The sequence below is a fragment of the Knufia obscura genome (genome assembly GCF_036327395.1).
Source record: "Knufia obscura strain CCFEE 5817 isolate CBS 148926 chromosome Unknown scaffold_11, whole genome shotgun sequence".
NCBI classification, from domain to species: Eukaryota; Fungi; Ascomycota; class Eurotiomycetes; order Chaetothyriales; family Trichomeriaceae; genus Knufia; species Knufia obscura.
In genome coordinates, this window is record NW_027042697.1 from 292,356 (window position 1) to 310,537 (window position 18,182).

Below are 18,182 nucleotides of genomic sequence, written 5' to 3' on the forward strand. Positions count from 1 at the left end.
ATATGGTAGGACAAGAATGGGTAGTTGTGGCAAGAACGAGCGCTGCTTTATAGCTACCCGACGATTGGCTCGTTTGCACACCGGTGACCCCTACATGGCGGTGCAAGGCGTTCTGGCAAGTCTAAAGGCCTCTAGTGCGGTTAGAAGCGGAGTGTGAAAGGCGATAACACGGTCTCGAAGTGCCAACGATGATGTACTGAAGCGGCGATGTGATAAGGGTGATTCGAACAGGACATTTAGTCTAACACCATGACCGCGAGTTCAAACACTAGGAGCTCGAAGTTAGTGGGTGATGTAACGACCTCGGGCAGTGCCACTGTTCATAGTGTTTGTAGAGATGAGTAACACTGGTATTATAGTGAGGCCTTTCACCCAGCATCCCGTAACATGCTTCGGCGATACGGCAGTGCTTTGGCGCGCACTGGGCCGTTGGACAGATCATCCATATCATCCATCTTCTCTTGCTGTGCCAAACTAGTGCTGGTCTGACTGCTTACACTCTCTTCACTATTCCTCCTCGAGATATTGGGCGTCAGTCGTCCGCGTAGAAGACCACGAATACCGCCCGCTTTTCTGGCCGGGAGCTCGGCACTTCCAGCTGTAAGCACGAACATCAGATACTTCAGGTTGGGAAGAGTATGTCTGATGTCCATCATTCGCAGACCAGATCGATTCATCAAGAACTCGATGTCTTTGTTGAGCAGAAAAACACCATATTCGAATTTGTAGGTTGCACCCGAGGGCTGCAGTAGGAACACCCTTTGTGCTATGCCAGCGGAAATGTCATCGCGTATGAAGGGGCTCGACTCGTTCGGTTCGACTGGGTAGGGTAGCGGTATCGATAGGTATAGTGAGATTTGGTATACGAGCTGAGCAGTGTATCCCAGCGCGGCTACGATTTCATCTCGGTTTGTGTCGCTGAAAGCCGAGTTCGGTAGGTGTATACTCCTAATAGTGAATTGCAAAGCTTTGTTTTTGATAGGCTCAATCGGAAAGATGTGTAGAAGACTTGTGCTGATGCGTCGGACCTGGCCTTGCGAGACCACTTCGAGAGTCCCTAACTCCTTCTGTACCTTTTGCAATTCTGCATCAAGCTTCTTGCATCTGTCTTGCGTCCCTTTCTGACTTCCAGGCAAAGTTTCCACGACCTTGCGCCGTGATCGCAAGGAAGACTGCAGCTCTGACTTTGCTTTGGTAGCGTTTTCGAGATTCTTCTGCTCTGCTTCTCGCGCGCGTTCGGCAGTTCTGGTGTCTTCACGCTGCAAAGAGAGGCGAGACAATGCGTTTTCAGCTGACGGCATTTCCGCCAAAAGTTTGTTGATGTCAGCCTCCAACTTCGAGCGTGTGTGCAGAGCATCCTGTATCACATCGTCCAAGTTTGCGAGCTTGAGCAGCGCATCAAAAGACGCTGCTTGCACCGGAGTAGTGGCCTTCATGGCAGCCGTGAGCGGTGGTTGATGTTGTACTTCTGCTGGCAGTTCTGTGAAACTCGTGTAGATGCCATCGGATAAATGAAGCAGGACACAGTTCTCTGGTAAGGGGTGGTGAAAGTTCTCCAATGATCTGCCAACGAATTGCAACGACCTCAAGTTGATGTCGAGCTCCAACAGTATGCGGTAGTCGTCCATGTGCTCGGTCTTTGACCATATCCGGAGCTTGAAATGGTCACTTCTAGCAACGCTAGCATTGGACATATCGAGGTCGAAAAAGCTGAAGCTCGGATTCATAGAGTTTTGCATGACCTCGCTGATGTATATCGGCTGCTCAAGCTCATCATGGTGTACAGAGAACCAGGACGTAACCATTCGGTATACCTCTACAGCTTCCAGCTTATCCTGTCTCGCCCTAGGATTGGATGTCGCCCAATGTAACGTGCTTCTCCTCCTCATGTTTCCTCTTGCAGGTCTCTGGAGGCCTTTACCAGTTCTCTCATTTGCTGTCGCTGCCCTTGGAGCATTCTGCAAAGGAGCTCCTTCCGGCTTTGACAACTGGTCGTAGGACTTCGCATGATGAAGGGTGCGGGCTTCCTCGTTTTGGACAGCTTTCGCAGTAGTCTTGAGATTGTATTCGTCGTCCGTAATCGTTTTGCCTCGTAACCGTGAAGAGACAGGACTCAAGTTGAGGTTCCGCAGTGATACACCATGCAGGTGACGAAGCCGCCGGTTCTGTTGCGCATTAGCACCTGGGTCATGTGCTTCCTCGTGCTTCTTACCCATGTATACAGGAACGGCTGTTCACGCCTGTCTGGTTTCGGCGCATCTACCACAGGAACGTCGGACATTCGTGCAATATTTGCAGTACATCTCTGCGTGCTGAGGAATGGAGGTTGTTGTACTGATGACGGCACAGATACGCAATTCCGTTTGGCGAAGGAACAACGCAACGTGGCCCGCTTTGTGGCATCGTTGGGAGGCGGAGGAAGATACAAAAGCTACATCACGGAGAAGGATTTGATGATCGAGAAAAGATGGAAGCTCAAGCTTGATACTGCTTGCAAGTGGTTAAATGGAAATACGGACGGAGCAAAGGTCGTAGCTGCTCCCGCGTTCTACACATAACCATCATCGAGAGGTGTAATCATTTGGGAAGGATGAATTAACATTTCCAATGTTCTCAACATCATCATTATGGGTAATGAAGATGAACACGACCCCTTCATGCTCATGAATTATTCTTCATCTCGCGCAGTGCACCCATCACATCGTCCGGATCAGTCTTGCCCGTCGCCTTTCGCATCTCATCGGTGTCTACCCGCATGAAGAGATTGTGCTTCTTCTCATCTCCAATCGTGCTCATTCCCTGCGTCTCCTTGTTGTCACTCGCAAGCTTCTCCAGCCTCTGAACCGCAGCGTCGTCAGGTGCGACCTTGGCCAGGAATTTAACATTTGCTTTGGTGTATTCATGGCCAGGGAAGACCTTGGTGTCATCTGGTAAGCTCGCGAGTGTTTTGTTCAATGCAGTATTCATCTCTGGTGGTGTGCCCTCGAAGAACCTCCCGCATCCGCCAATGAAAAGTGTATCGCCTGTGAAAACAGCTCTTTCATTCTTGCTCTTGTCTTCCATAAACCAGCAAATACTATCTTGCGTGTGGCAAGGGGTGTATAACGCCGTCACTTCAATGTTCTGACCGATCGAGAATTTCGAGCGATCGGCTGGAGTTTCTGAAACTGCTTGGCAGTCCTTGCCGCCAACGATTGGTACTTTCTCAGGCAGTGCAGATAGTATCTTAGAGTTGCCGCCGGAGTGATCCCAATGATGGTGCGTGTTGACGATCGACTTGAGCTTGAGCTCGCCAGATTTGATAGCTTTCTGTAACGGTGGTCCTGCTCTGGATCGTGTTAGCTACCGTTGCTAAACACGAACGGCGTTACATACTCTTCTGGGTTTGCAGGATCTATTATGACACCCTCCTTCGTCGCCTCGTCGCTTACAATGTAGGCATAGTTGTTGGACGAACCAACCCACATGGGAATCGACTGGATATGCATAGCTCTTGTAATGGCTGGTCGCAAGACGGTGAAGGGTAGTAGTGGTCTTACAAGACTTGATACAAGCATTGAGAGACAGGTTCGAGGGAAAGGGTTCGAGCTGTGGTGTAATAACGACTATTCCGTTGAAGATGCGGAGAGCTTCTGGTCAGACTTCGGAGTTGTAGACTGCGGGTGTGTCCTGACCCATGACGTCAGAGGTTTGGGGGTCGTTCAGAGCCGAGCTCGTAACAGTTTCCTCACCATCAACCGTGTCGGTTGACTGTCTGTGCTGTGCCTTTGCTGTTGGACTCCCACTAGACTGCTCGGACGAGGAAGGACTGCCAGGCGGAGTGACCTCAACAACGGGCCTGCGGTCGACCATTTCATAAAAGAGCATGAAAACATGTCCCCTATTCAGGACTTGCTCTTCTGTGATCTTAGTCACAATCTCGTCATTGAAGGAGTACCATTGTTTCCCACGCTTGCCACACGCAACGTAGTGACCATTGTCATGCCGACCCTGGTGTGTGACTATGCAGCGGAGCTCGTAGACAGCATGGACTTCGCCCTCCTCCTCACCAAGCGAAGTCACCCAGTCGTCGACAATCCGGAGGGTCGAGGGAAAGGAAACGAAAGAAGTGTTCTTCCGTTGGTTGCCCCAATCATCAAAGATGCTGCGATTGATATGTATCACTAGATCGTGAGGCAATCGTCCGAAGAGAATGCGTTTGGCTTTAGTACTGAGTACTTTCGGAACCTTAGTCGCCTCCTCATTGCGTCCACTGTCTTCATTGGAGCCGCTCTCATCGTGTACGTCCTCTATGGCAGTCGTGCCAGAGGAGATCTGAGCTTTGGCAAGTCTCGTGCACTCATCGCACTCTACACCCTCAATGAGCTCTGCATCGGTGTAAGCATCCAGCAGGTTCTCAAGGTCGCAGTTGCCTCCCAGACCGAGATTCAATGTCAAACAGTTGAAGGGCATGAAGGAGATGCCCTCAGAGAAACCACACCTTTGGCACCGAAGGATCTGCGATAGAGAGCCATCGAGAGGATTTGCTGGAAGCAGAGGGCTTTTCAACGGGTTCGTAGTGGTCTCAAGCTCATTCCCTGGCTTCTCATTCTCCTTGGTGTTGTCCAAGCGCAAACAGTCCAAACCAGGTGCTAGACGCTTAGCCATAGTGTTCCTGTATTCCCTAGATTCCTTCTCGATCGCATCCATGATCTTCGAGAAGTACTCCTGCGCATCCTGCTGCTGCCAGGTGTTCATCGACCTCAGAATAGAAGGTGGCCATATCGTATTTCGGCCAGGAAGCTCTTCATGCAATTGGTTGAGGAACACCTCAAGCCCTTCGTGCGTTGTTGCATCTATCCCTGCAGCCGTAGACATATACCGACTCTTCTCCACGCATGCCTTGAAAGCTTGCAGAGAAGCGAGACCCTGCAAGACGCTGTTCTGGAAACAGGAATTGTCCCAGTTCCCCAGGCCTGCAAATGTTGTTTCGGTCGTCTTCGTGCTAAACCCCGAAAGACTTCTAGCGCTTTGCATCACAGACGAGACTCCAGATCCTTCGTACGTTTGCTGTCGCAACTGAGGCCTGTTCTCGGTATCATTTCCGAGGTCAGAGGCAGGCGCCTGGGGCAGACCAGCGACTCGCGCTGCGCTCGTGTGTAGGAGTTGCACGAATTTTGTAGGGATCATGGAGGCACTGAATTCGTACAGCCTTCTCTTGATCGTCGTTTCATATGTTAGGTGTTGCCATCCATAGGATGCGATCACCAGAAGAATGATAGTGGTTACAGCTGCTTGCCACCGTTGTGATATTTCTGGTTGTCGGTACACGTCGTTCTCTTCGAAGTCAAGGCGGTTCATAGTGCCGAACGAGCTCATTATTGTAATTCTGGGGATGATGCATATGGTGTATCGTAACTATTCACAATGAAAGTGTCGTCGTTGCGTTTGCTGAAACGTGAAGTGGTGCTTGCAGAGGTAGGAATGAGGGAAGCTTAGGCACAGAATTTTGGTCGTAATGCATCCACGCGGTGCACGCCGGGCTGGCACGAGACCATGAATGCGACCACGAACGATCTCGTCTTTCTTTTATGCTTCCGCACGATCGATACCAACATTTGATGCTGCATAATTATGCTCAGTCAATTTATGGCTGCCGGTCGGACATTGTAGCTAGCAAGCCCAAGCGTATCGGTCACGGCCGTCACTGAAATGGTCGATTCTGAATACGAGGAGATGAGGGCTTGTGAGGAACATGACGGGTTCAGGATGCTACCGAAACTATCTGAGCAGTATCTTCCTTCTGTGCATCTGTCGCCTGCAGTCGCTGCTGTTTCCTCGTCTCGAAACGTCTCAAAGCCACTGCTGAGTCCCCTACCGCATTTGTCTTCCACCACCTCTCCCAAAGCCACACAAGCGCATCATCTGCTGCTTTCTTGAGTGTCCTAGTTTCTGGAAGCTCACCATGGCTGACCTGATGTCGGAGATCCACGAAGCGAGTAGGCATAGAGATAGCTGCGGCATGTGCATACATAGAAGACTCGCCAACATTCTTGATGATTCGTTCCTCATCCAGATCATCCTCGCTCGTCGCAAGTGAAGCGGTCGCTGCTCGAGCGACGTCCCGATCCACAAAGGCGTTGACAAACCGTAAAAATGCAAATGCGAACATGAACTGAACGGCACGATAAGAGTTTGGGTCACCAGTACGAGTCATCTCTTCGTAGTGTAGAATGGAGTCCGTAAGATCTGCTGTTGATAGGCATGCTGCTGGCACCTTGTGCGTCTTGAACGTCCAGATGTTGACTTTTGCGATTGCTTCCCTGCGCATGTCCTCCTGACTTGTGGTGCTGTAGGGATCTTTGGCTGCTCGACCGTGATAGAACCAGTCACGTACCATCGCGAGCTCAGACTGATCTAGCCATGGATTCGTACTTGGCTTGAGAGCCATTCTCGGCCTCTTGTGTTCTCTTCAATGTGGCCAATCTGCGTTTAGGATACTTGGAACAAGCAGCGGTCGACGTAACCTCAGAGAAAGAATTGTTCAAGGATACCTTTGATTTAGTAGCAAAGCTTCGTCCTTGCAATATTGAATCTCGGGAATGTCATCATACTAACAGGAAACGGCTTGCTTTGTGCGACAAGACCAGTAATCATGTACTGAATGCCTCTTTGCTCGCTCTTCGTGAAAACACCTTCTCTAGTACGGAGTTGCTACTAGTATTAAGTCCAATAGCAAAACATGAACATCTTTTCGTCGAAATTTATTCTAGCCTGCCACGCCAGGGGTTTTTCTCTTGGCACATACGTTGTGACAATGCAATACTGGAAGAGCTCAATCAATTTCTGCGGCGACGCTTCTGACTCTGTCACTTATGTTTCGCGAGACGCGAAGCATAGATGTCAAACATTATCCCAACAGGGCCGGATATTTCAGTTGTAGCCAAGGCTATGTCCAATGATCAAGATCTGAAATTGCTATGTAGGGTATCATAAATGCACAATTCCCCGCGTGTGAACACGTAGTAAATCGCTAGAACGCTAGATAAAACTAAGAGGTATGGTGTGCCCAGTTGACTGGCAGGTGAATCAGAACCAGTTGTACATGGCACCATTCATCATGCCTTGCTGATCCGGATAACCTGACGCAAATGGTGCCGACATTGTCTGCGGCGGATTCTGGGCGTATGACGGGTCACTGTGGTAGTATTGCGCCGTGTATTCGGTGCCCTGACGGTAGTCTACAGCGTCCAATATTGTTTGATAGTGGTCTGCTGGAGCAGAAATATCTTGTTGAGTTGGTTCTGATTCAGCGTCGTCGTCTCCGTCATCTGATTGTAGTGCAGGTTCGAAAGACTCCTCTAGCTTCAGGCTTTTCCTCCGCACAGGCAAAGGACCGTTAAAGGAAAGGCTCGCTGACTGCACCTGTGCTGGTGAATCATATAATCCCATACCGACCAATTCGTCTGTGTCGACAACTTCCTCAGTTTGTGCGACACAAAAAGACTGACCGAAATCAGGCACAGGCAAGAAATCTGGTGATGTTGGAGCTGTAGCAAGATCTTGAGGCATAGAAGGTGGAAGAGATGGCCATGCCATATGCGCGACGTCGAAGTCTGTGGCCTGGTACGGGTCGGTAGAGACTGGGGTGTATTCAGGCGAGGTCCCATCCTGTACGTAAGGGTGCACATTGTGTGCTTGGTGGTTGCTGTGGACGATGCTGAGATCCTGCCCTGTCATCTGTTCGAGTGGCACATTCGGGCAATCGAAATATGGCTCAGCGACAGGGTATGTGTAAGGTGTCACGAGCCCATGTGCAAATGTGGTGTTCATGGGGACATTCGAGCTCTGAGGATAGAATTGATGATTGGGCATTTGGTATTGCTCGAATTCGTTGACGAGGTTCGGGTGCCAGCTTATGGGCCGAGAGGAAGCAGCATTTCTGTACAGTTGCTGTCGAGCGTTCATATTAGGTCGTTGTGCGTCGGCCACAGATCTAGTGCGAGCTGGAAGATGTGTGGTCATCCTCCTCCGTCCACCGGTTCGCGGACTTTGGTTTCGACTGCTCGGCTTTGTGACTTTCGCAGGCCTTTTGAAGTAGGCTGAGATGTTCTGAGGCAACGAGGTTGTGTTGAATGTGCCTTCCGAAGCAGTAAAGCTAGATGGATTCCACCAACTCGTGCTCGCCATTTTGTGCAGTGACCTCCGTTATATCGCTTCTGTGGTGAGTACGATACAATGTAGGCTACTTCGATAAAGCGGAAAAAGCAAAAGACTAGAAGAGTTCTGGTGCTGCTGGAAACATGACATACGACGGATGGGAAGCGTGTGAATAATGAACATTCAAGCGAGCAGATTAGGATGCAACCATGTTAGAACCTACCCAGATGCCGTCAAGGAGATGATCGGATCAAGGCTCGTGGATCATCGTACCTCAAGCGGTTTTGTGTTTTGACTAGAGTATGAGGAATGCGGCAAGCAAATTTGCAGAGATGAAGCTTGGTGGTTTCTGCAAGGTCAGACATGGATCGAAAGATGGATATAGCACCGTCGCATGGCTTGGTGGTGAACAATCAAACTTACCATTGCCGATCTAGTGGCCGGCGTTGAAGGACGTTCATAGCCCAAGGGTTGCTAGCGCTCGTCAGTTCATCGACCGGGGCGACCTCCACAACATGGTGGAAGAAGGGATGACGCGGATCATGATAGTTTGAGAGCGTTAAACGCTAAGCTACTCCGTACTGAGCCAAAAGGCAGTGATTTTGTGCGATGTTTCCATTTGGCACAGACTCTACTGTCGTGGTTCTGGCCGGGACAGGGATATGAAGGATAGGAACCGAAGGCGCGTGGCCATAGCGTCCATGGGTCGTTGCGACGAGGGAGCATCGAAGGACTGGACAGCTTGACATCGGAAATCCCACATTTTGTTGCTATTCAGGCGTACCAGTAACGCATCCTTGAATTCGACAAGATGCAGAATCATGTCCGGCACATTGGTTATTTGCATGGATCTAATGAGGACCCGCACGGTTGCAGAGATGGAAGGGAACTCGCATCAGAAATCCAAGGAGAAATCTACAGTATGAATGATGCGTGCTAGGGCGTGGTTGGCAAGCGCACGCAGCCTGAGGGCAAGGTTCGATAGCTGACAGCATAATGGCGCTAAGCTCAAAACGCACTAGCCGGAAAACAAGTTCACCAATTACGCTTGCTTTTTCCTGGCACAAAGCTTGCGACACGATCTCGAAGCCCCAATCGGTCTCGGTTGACCACTTACGAGCAAGCCACGTCGGGCTACGCGCTTTGTCGTGACGGTGTCTGAACCTGTAACCATCCTTGGCCACATTTTCAAGATGTCACAGCCAAAGCGCAAACCTCCTTGGCTGGAATCCGAGGTTCACCGACTCACTTATGCTTTGAGCCTCAATAATGGTGGGTCTTGTCAAAGGTTTGTCGTGTTACAACTCGACTGCACAGTTTCGCCATTGCAGCACCACTCTTGCTGGTAGCAGGTCATGTCAAGGACTGCCTGTGGCATCCATCAATTCATGTGCTTTAAGACGACGTAAAAGACCTCTCCTCAGCTTTGGGTGCACCTGTAGCCTGTTGCTTGGCGCGACAGGGAGCAATCGATTGTGACCGAGCGGGCTGTGGGCTCGGCCATAGTGGGCCTATGTCTGTGGGTCAGAGACCCCGACGCATGGCTCAAAGCCGAGAAAAGCCTGACATTATGCCATATCAGGTAAGTTCGTGGAGCAGCTCAGTTGTGCTCCGTTGTGAAGTTATTAATCTCCTGACCAACTTACCTTAGCACACATCATCTTTGGACTCGTACTTCTGAGCGTAGCCATGGCGTTGCTATGCAGGCTCATCATGCTTCTTAGCCGCATCTTTACTGATGCACTGACACCATATTAGGCAGGCAGCATACCAGAAGAAAGGTGGATGTAGGTGCAATGTTGTGACAACACCGTCCCAGTTCCACGAGGCGCATATCCAGAATCAGGTGGATATGCTTGCCGTCAGCAAGACTACTGTAGGGTTCAAGCAAAGCAAGACTTTCAGCGCCTCTAAGCCGACGGAGGAACACGAGACGCCACACTCAGTGCTTCGCTAGCAAGGTGTGGGGCACGCTTTCGAGGGGCATTCCGCATAACGTGATACCGTAGCGTTTTGGCATAGCGGGATCGTTTGAAACAAAGTGCAGTACATGAGTGCTTGTTTCGAGGCTCTGGGTAATGAGTATGTGCCACCCCAAAACCTGGCGTCAGTCCAGCAGAGTCTGTGAGGCCGCGAGTAAGACGAAGATTGGTTCGTACAACGGAATCTTCAATGTACCGCTTGATCCATAGTGTCTGAGAGACTCTGGCCGATCGTCACAAACTCATGACGCTAGAGCAATCGTAAGTGCATGTACTGTAGCATGACGAACCCCTCCATGCATGCACATTAGACCTTTGCTGTCTGCCTAGTGGTAGCCAATATGCTCGTCTGATGCATGATACCGTGCCTGTCAGGTCAGTTCAGCCGATAGCATCCGTCAGGCAAATGGTCGAAAGATAATAATCGAAATGAGGTGCACGAGGAGTCTCACCCTTACATTATTGAGGTCCGTTCCACGAATCCGAGAGAGCTCCGGTCAAGTGGACCCCACCTCGGGCGGGTACAAGCAATAATAATAAGGTAGGTCGGTGCCTAGAGCGGCTGCTGACCAAGAAGTTATCATTATTTGCGCGATTGGCCATGGCTAGAAGAGCAATACGTGGCTGCAAATGTCGATGCGTCTTTGTTACTTACAGGGTCTGTCTCCTGTGAACCACAGCAATATTTTCCACGGGTCAAAGCCGGCAAAACGATTGAGCTTCGATCTGCGGCGGCTGCCCGTTTCGTTAAACAGCTGAGCATTCCATCCTTATTCTTCCCAACATGGCGTTGATACAGTAGCACCAGTAGCTCATCTCCGTGGGCACCCTAGGCAGGGGCATCTTAAGATACGAACGCTAAAGCACGCACATTTCTCATCATCAGGGCCACCTACCAAAAGCAGACTCATCGTATAGTGCAGCCGGATACTGTACGAGTACGCTGATTCATGCTCTTCCTTCTACCGCTACTTGTACTACGGAACCACCAACAGCGGCCTCGAAATTCACATCCCTGCCACAGCTTGGCCTTCCCTCGCTTGACTCTTCGAACGTGTAATGCCGAATTGTGCCGGAGGGCATGGTGACAACAATGCGACCTTGCGGCATGACAAGCTGGAGTAGGTGCGTCGTCCCCTAGGTAGAAGGGCATTGGAAAGGGTCGTCACCGGCCAGTAAAATACCACATCTTCGGCGCCTGCGCTGGGTGGGCGTAGTAATGATGCGACAATGAATCACGACCTTGGACCGGTTCCAGCCTCAGACACCAGACATTTGATAAACCTGAAACGCACCTTCCGACCAACACGATGCGCCGTTCGCTACAGCTGGCAGGGAGCCATCTTCTTTAGGTCATGCCGCCAGACGTTCAACGACATTTTTTCCCCTGTGCGTTCCTGGATCAGCTGTCTCATCATAAGATCCAGACTGTGCTCGAGGTCACCAAGGCCAAATCGTGTTCGTTACGTCATACTGCCCTCCATTGTCAGCCCTTCCAGCCATATTGCACAAGGAACCACCCTCGCCCTTAGATATTGTTCCCAGCATAATCAATTCATAGTCACTTGCAAGTCAGATGGGTCGCAGCAACCCAAGATACATGATCGTTGTCTTCGTAGAATCTTATAGGAAGCCGCTTAGCTTGGTGCACATTGCATTCTGATAGCCCCGCAATCTGCATGTCCGCTTCCCGAATCCGACCTCAGTCGTAGTAAGATTTGCATATCGGACGTAATACATCTACGGGGGTCAGTCAACGCGCCAATAACGACGCGTTTTATCACATCGCGTCCAATGTCTTGGAGTAGTACCTAACACAGAGTATCTGGTGATCACAGTGTCTGCAACACACGCGCTCCCCCGTTGAGTAGTCACGACAATGAGCTCAGACAACGCATCAAGGCGCTCGGCGCCCCAATTGAGCAGAGGCATTAGCGACCATCTTGCAGTTTCAGATGGTTATGGTGTATGGGCCACTAAGGACGGAATAGTCAACGCAAGGCTAAGAGAATTTATAGGTGCAAGGTGACTCGACGGACGATGAAGAGAACAGAGCTATGGAGGTACACACGTCATAGTATGCCTCGACTTTCGCCATAACTAATTAACCTAGGTCGAATTTGATCAGGAAGCTATTCGCCGTCGCAAATCATCGATCGTCCAGCCAGAGAGACCAGGAAAGCCAACGCGCCAGCAGGCTATGAGGATGGGCTCGCAATGTTATGTCCACAAGTTGGTCGAGAGAACGTCGGTCGGCGATCAGCCAAAGGTTGAGAACAAGCTCGACGGCACACTCGAATCTATCCACGAAAACACTGATGGCCCGGTAGCACCTCAAAATGGAACCGTATCAGCCGAGGAACCGCGCGCCACGCATTCCCGCCTGCTGACTAAGAAGCAGCTGTCAGAGATGGCTTTGAACGTTCGTAACATGGCGAAAACGCTGAGCAGCGTTAAGGTCAAGCTTAGCATCAAATCTATCTTCGTACTCACGAAAGCGCATGACCCGAGCTTGATTCACAAGACGCGCGATCTGACCGAATGGCTCCTGTCCGAGAAGCGTGACACGCAGTATACTGTGTATGTCGAGGACATTATGAAGGACAACAAGTCTTTCGACGCCGAAGGCCTACTCAAGTCAAACCCAGCTTTCGAAGGCCGTTTGAAGTATTGGGATAGTGAGCTCGCAAAGAAGCGGCCTCATACCTTTGACTTCTGTGTATTACTTGGTGGAGACGGAACAGTACTCTACTCGAGTTGGCTTTTCCAGAGAGTTGTGCCACCTGTGTTGTCGTTCGCCATGGGATCATTGGGCTTCCTGACCAAGTTTGACTTCAACGAGTACCAGAGCACTTTGGAGAAAGCTTTCACTGATGGAGTAACGATCAGTCTTCGGTTGAGATTCGAAGGTACAGTGATGAGGTCGCAAAAGAAGGAGTCTGAGGAAGAGACAAGAGATGTGGTTGAGGAGCTGGTGGGAGAAGAGGCTGGCGACAACCGAACGCATAAACCTGACAACACATATGAAATACTGAACGACATCGTGGTCGATAGAGGGCCAAACCCTACAATGTCGACGATAGAATTGTTCGGGGATGGCGACCATCTAACCACTGTACAAGCTGATGGAATCTGTGTTGCAACACCTACTGGCTCTACTGCATATAATCTAGCCGCTGGTGGCTCGTTGTGTCATCCCGAAAACCCGGTCATTCTAGTGACCGCGATCTGCGCACATACTTTATCCTTCAGACCAATAGTGTTGCCTGATACTATGGTTCTCCGCCTCGCAGTTCCTTACGATGCAAGGTCGAGCTCTTGGGCAAGCTTTGATGGTCGAGAAAGGTAAGTCTGCCACTATACTATAATACCAATTTGCTAATCTGAGTAGGGTCGAGCTTCAACCTGGTGACTATGTGACTATCTCAGCATCGCGATATCCGTTCGCCCATGTTATGCCACCTGGAAGAAGGAGCGAAGATTGGGTCAACAGTATATCGAGGACACTGCAGTGGAACTCGCGCGAGCGGCAGAAAGCCTTCAAAGATGGCGAAACGCCGCACGATAAGAAGAAGAGAAGAATAGAGTAACATGACTTGACCCGCAATCATAGATACCCTCCTGAAGAGCATCGTCACCGCTATGGGAAAAGGAGCCTCGGCAAACCTTCCTCAGTTTTTCACTCTTCATCTGCCTTCCGAATCAACGTCGTAGCAACCTATTGCCAGTCCATTCTCGAGGCTAGATGCGTCTCTTGAAGAGCGCAATCGGTCACAATGACAGCGCCACCGTCAATGACTTCCACGATGTACTCAAGCCCCACGTATACCCATGAATCCCGCCCGTCGGCCTCATCCACCCCATCCTTCGCAGGAGCAGGCCTCCGCGTACCAACGAATCGCAAGACAATCTACGATCGAAACCTCAATCGCAGCCGGAATGCCGAGCTAAGTCGTGCTAGCTTCGCCTTCCTCTTCATGGAGATGGTCACATATGCGCAGAAGAAGATCAAGAGTGTGTCTGATTTCGAGAAGAAACTGAACGAGCAGGGATACCCGCTGGGCATGAAATTGCTTGATTTGCTTCTATATCGCTCGAGTCCGGCCGGAAGCTCGACTTCAAGCTCTACGCCCGCTGCTAGACCTCTCCGGGTGTTGCCTCTGCTTTCGCTGATCAATAACAAGCTGTACCCGTTGCTCTTTTCGAGACCTGCGGACTCACTGGAGCAGGATACTGCTGATCCTTCGAAGTACATGATCATTGACAATACGCCTTTGACGAATACCTACATTTCAGTACCGAAGGAGATGAGTCAGCTGAGCGTTGCAGCCTTCATTGCGGGCATTATTGAAGGTGTATGCGACGGTGCAGGCTTTCAGTGCAAGGTCAGCGCGCACAATCAGGGCACTGATGTCTGGCCGAATCGGACGATTTTTCTGGTTGCCTTTGATGAGCAGGTCATGGAGAGGGAGAAAGAGCTGGAGAGGCAAGGCGTAAAGTGAGGAAGGTTTAAGGGCAACCAAATTGCGCAATTGAAATTGAAGATTTTGCAGGACTGGACGCCGCTGAGGCTGCAACAATCTCAAGGATCTATACGCCTGAATACAGGGCATCGGAATAAGAAAAGTCGACGAGCTTTGCGACAGAGCGCCGATACATGATACGCGCCGTTAGGTCTAGTTGTCCCAGCTTCAGAGTGCATCATACAACTGTCTGCACCAAGCTGCGGCGCGTAGACATATTTCATCAACTCCATGTGATAAGAGCACACCGCTCCCTTGTCATGGAGTAAAGGCTTTGCAGACCTGACGCCACACTGAGGTAGTGTATTGAGTGGCACGAAAGGCGTCAGGCATACACCAGGGATGGAATGGCTTCAGCGGATAAAATGGAGACACCGGGATCGATTGAGAAGGAGTGAAGGCTGACAGGCATCAAGAAGTCAAAGTGAAGTGGGACCGCCCAGCGAAGCGACCATGGCGGTATCTGTTCATCCTTCTTTTGTTTACTTGACATTAGCTCCTCCTTCCTTCAAACATCTAGCATTGTCGATACCACGAAACGATTTTCCCCAAGCCCTCATTGTCAACATGGCCGAAGCTTCCAAGTCAGAAGCAACCCTGCAGTACATCCTGTCAGTTCTCAAGCATACCGATCTACCTCGCTCCGATTGGCACAAGGTAGCGGCCGAAGATAACCTGGCAATATGGGAACAAGGCGTGAGTGAACCTCGTTTTCCTGTCATATCGCAATCGCTATACCCCATCGACAGCGCTACTCTGCCATATGACCTTGTCATACATTGTCTTGTCCTTTCGAACACCTCGATCTCAACCTCGCGACGTGACTGGCGAGCGCCTACAAAACTAGCTACATCAGTCGCTTCGAAACCATGGCTCCGAGCATATCGCGGCCCCGCGAACGCTGCGTCAGTTCGCCTCACTCCCCTCTCACCTTCCCCGTCATCTTCGGTCAGCCCAACTCCTGCATCATACCTGACTTTCTCGCAAACTCTGGCGTCCTGCTGCCATTTCGATCAACCAACAACAGTTCACTTGTTCGACAAACCCTGCCTCCAGCAATGGCGCCAAACTTCGAAGCGGACTTCAACTTCCTTATGCGAGTCCTGTCGCACCTGCCTCCTATCGAACCAGACTGGTATGCGATAGCAGGCACAGCCAGAGGTGCCGCACCGAATTCGCGAGTTAAGGCTAGCAACACGTGAGTCTGCTCATTTCCGCGCATCATGCCCAAGCCCTCGATTTCACTTTGCCTTCACCAAGATGCGCCAACTGTTACCTATCGCTGAGCACGAGATTTCCTGCTCGATCACCACAACCACATGTGCTGATTGCATAACCTTGTCTTCCTTGCAATCTTTGTTCTCGCGTTTCCCCGTTCAACTGTCATTGCCAGATCTCACCTACGACGCACAAAAATCGACATGACTCCAGAGGAGACACTCAGCTTCTACCACTTGGTGCTCAAGCACTCTGATCTGACCGCAGACTATTATGCTGTTGGCGCTGAGTATTACGGCGTTGAGAAAGCAACTAAGCCTCAGAAAGACCGCGTGTGAGTGAAAGAATCTACCTGCAGATACTGTTGCCTGCACCGAGCCTTTGTGCAGGGCGTGCACCAACAAAGCTTGAAAAGTGATGTCTGCTCCCGCCATTTCAACCTTTTCCACTTGTCACCACAACATACACCACCCGATCTGCCACTTTGCACCGTTCAGACCCAGCACAACAGTACCATACGCATTGTGGCATTATCACGTCAGAACCACACAACATGCCTCCAAAGTCCACGACCTCCGTCGAAGACCTCATTCTGACAGTTCTCTCATGCTCTGAAGCTATCAAGACGGACTGGAAGCAGGTTGCTACCAAGATTGCATACTCGAGACCTGCAGATGCGTACGTTCTGATGTTGCTCACTCTGCCCTCACATCTGTCATATCTCCCTCCTCCCAGCCTCGTTTAAAGCCCTTGCAACATTTACCACTCTTCGCTACATCCATCACCATTCTTGGTTACGCCAACATGTCATACAAAGCATTGTCCGACAACCTCGATTTCATCCTCGGCGTCCTCCGCAGGTCAGAAGTCAAAACAGATTGGAGAATGGTGCGCGACGATTTCGCACTATCAAATTCAAATAACACGTGAGGCTCCCAACAAATCTACACCCGTCATCCGACATTTGTCTTCCCAGCGCAGCTTTTTCAGCATCCCCCTACTTGGATCTATCACGTATCCAGATCGACAGCACTACCAGATTCGCATCTAGCCTCCACCACCCAGACATGGCGTCCACCACAGATCCAAATCCGAACTTCGACTTCTTGATGACCATCATTGCCAGTGCGGATGACTTCAAGCCGAACTGGAAGAAAGCAAATGTGTTGCTTGGCTTCTCCAGAGCTGATCAGCCGTGAGTGAAAGACTTTTTGCCCAATATTTTCGATCGTCGCGCACTTTCGATCTGTTTTATATCTCACCTTGCGCCTAACAAACTTACTATACACAACTCCCGACCTCGAACTCCCATCTCGTCTGCAACGTTCAGTATGACAGACCATCAGGACAAAGCAGAGGGCAATCTGCAGTTCATCCTCGCCAGCCTTGCCTGCAACAAAGACGCACTGAACATCGATTGGCATGCCTCAGCCAAAAAGAACGGCATGACTCAAGCAAGAAACTGGTGAGGATTATCAGAGTGAAGAGTGTTTTCACTTCGCGTTCATCTGGTCAAATCTGATCAACAACATCACTCTTCTGCAGAAATCTCATCAACCGCGCACAAAGATATTCATTACTGGTGTCCTCCCCAACATCCACAATGGCGCCCACAGAAGAAGAACCCAATTTCATGTTCGCCCTTGCCGTGTTATCAACCTGTCAAGCCATCGAGCCGAACTACCATGAAGTTGCTCGTATCGTGGGCCTAATACATGCACGAACTGCGTACTAATCTCCCTCTACACTGCACAATTCACACAAAAGCACATTTTTCACACCTCAGGAGGATTCCGGCTAATAATATCGCAGTCAACAGAAATTCAAGAAACTCATCGAGTCCACCAAGAAATATGCCCTCGTCAACGGCAAAGTAGTTGACCTCGAGGACGGTGGGGAGGGCGCCAGTGCCCCTGCCACACCGGCCAAGCGAGGCAGAGGCGGCAAAGCAACTTCCACACCCCGATCAAGCGCCGGACGAAAGCGAAAGACCAAGAAGGACGACTCTGACGACGAAGAATCCGACGCCGAGGGCACCCCAGCCAAGAAGCGAGCCACTCCTGCTAAACGAGGTGCTGCCAAGAAATCCGCTGAGAAGGTCAAGGCTGAGGCTTCTGATGAGGAGGATGAGGCTGCCACTGCCGATGCTGAGAACGGCGACTCTGGCGTGAAGAACGACGACGACGGCGAAAACGAGGAGGGATCTGGTGATGGTGATGGTGATGCCAAGGAGGATGCTATCTGAGCTTGCTCACGGTATGTCATGTCCATCCATCTGAAAGCAGAATACTAACCCTGGCGGCCCCCAGATGCACTCATG

The 18,182-nt window shown here is 50.7% G+C and overlaps 9 protein-coding genes across 9 annotated transcripts; 4 read left to right on the top strand and 5 right to left on the bottom strand.

Moving 5' to 3' along the window:
- Positions 1–368: 368 nt before the first annotated feature.
- Positions 369–2,216, bottom strand: PMZ80_008404 (uncharacterized protein; the record flags this gene model as incomplete). The annotated part of the gene is made up of 1 exon (XM_064876804.1): positions 369–2,216. The coding sequence occupies one exon, from the start codon at positions 2,214–2,216 to the stop codon at positions 369–371; it is 1,848 nt and encodes a 615-aa protein (XP_064727191.1).
- Positions 2,217–2,661: 445 nt separating this feature from the next.
- GLO2 (Cytoplasmic glyoxalase II) lies at positions 2,662–3,488 on the bottom strand (the record flags this gene model as incomplete). The annotated part of the gene is made up of 2 exons (XM_064876805.1): positions 2,662–3,328; positions 3,376–3,488. The coding sequence occupies 2 exons, from the start codon at positions 3,486–3,488 to the stop codon at positions 2,662–2,664; spliced, it is 780 nt and encodes a 259-aa protein (XP_064727192.1).
- A 148-nt stretch (positions 3,489–3,636) lies between these two features.
- On the bottom strand, positions 3,637–5,358 carry PMZ80_008406 (uncharacterized protein; the record flags this gene model as incomplete). Its single annotated transcript, XM_064876806.1, has 1 exon — positions 3,637–5,358. One exon carries the CDS (start codon positions 5,356–5,358, stop codon positions 3,637–3,639), a length of 1,722 nt encoding a protein of 573 aa, XP_064727193.1.
- A 385-nt stretch (positions 5,359–5,743) lies between these two features.
- LAS1 (rRNA-processing protein las1) lies at positions 5,744–6,430 on the bottom strand (the record flags this gene model as incomplete). Its single annotated transcript, XM_064876807.1, has 1 exon — positions 5,744–6,430. The coding sequence occupies one exon, from the start codon at positions 6,428–6,430 to the stop codon at positions 5,744–5,746; it is 687 nt and encodes a 228-aa protein (XP_064727194.1).
- A 638-nt stretch (positions 6,431–7,068) lies between these two features.
- On the bottom strand, positions 7,069–8,169 carry PMZ80_008408 (uncharacterized protein; the record flags this gene model as incomplete). Its single annotated transcript, XM_064876808.1, has 1 exon — positions 7,069–8,169. The coding sequence occupies one exon, from the start codon at positions 8,167–8,169 to the stop codon at positions 7,069–7,071; it is 1,101 nt and encodes a 366-aa protein (XP_064727195.1).
- A 3,831-nt stretch (positions 8,170–12,000) lies between these two features.
- Positions 12,001–13,711, top strand: PMZ80_008409 (uncharacterized protein; the record flags this gene model as incomplete). Its single annotated transcript, XM_064876809.1, has 4 exons — positions 12,001–12,087; positions 12,140–12,184; positions 12,235–13,466; positions 13,513–13,711. The coding sequence occupies 4 exons, from the start codon at positions 12,001–12,003 to the stop codon at positions 13,709–13,711; spliced, it is 1,563 nt and encodes a 520-aa protein (XP_064727196.1).
- Positions 13,712–13,897: 186 nt separating this feature from the next.
- trs31 (Trafficking protein particle complex subunit 31) lies at positions 13,898–14,623 on the top strand (the record flags this gene model as incomplete). Its single annotated transcript, XM_064876810.1, has 1 exon — positions 13,898–14,623. The coding sequence occupies one exon, from the start codon at positions 13,898–13,900 to the stop codon at positions 14,621–14,623; it is 726 nt and encodes a 241-aa protein (XP_064727197.1).
- Positions 14,624–15,513: 890 nt separating this feature from the next.
- Positions 15,514–16,200, top strand: PMZ80_008411 (uncharacterized protein; the record flags this gene model as incomplete). The annotated part of the gene is made up of 2 exons (XM_064876811.1): positions 15,514–15,842; positions 16,038–16,200. 2 exons carry the CDS (start codon positions 15,514–15,516, stop codon positions 16,198–16,200), a joined length of 492 nt encoding a protein of 163 aa, XP_064727198.1.
- Positions 16,201–16,666: 466 nt separating this feature from the next.
- PMZ80_008412 (uncharacterized protein) lies at positions 16,667–18,107 on the top strand (the record flags this gene model as incomplete). The annotated part of the gene is made up of 3 exons (XM_064876812.1): positions 16,667–16,788; positions 16,839–17,057; positions 17,675–18,107. 3 exons carry the CDS (start codon positions 16,667–16,669, stop codon positions 18,105–18,107), a joined length of 774 nt encoding a protein of 257 aa, XP_064727199.1.
- Positions 18,108–18,182: the final 75 nt, after the last annotated feature.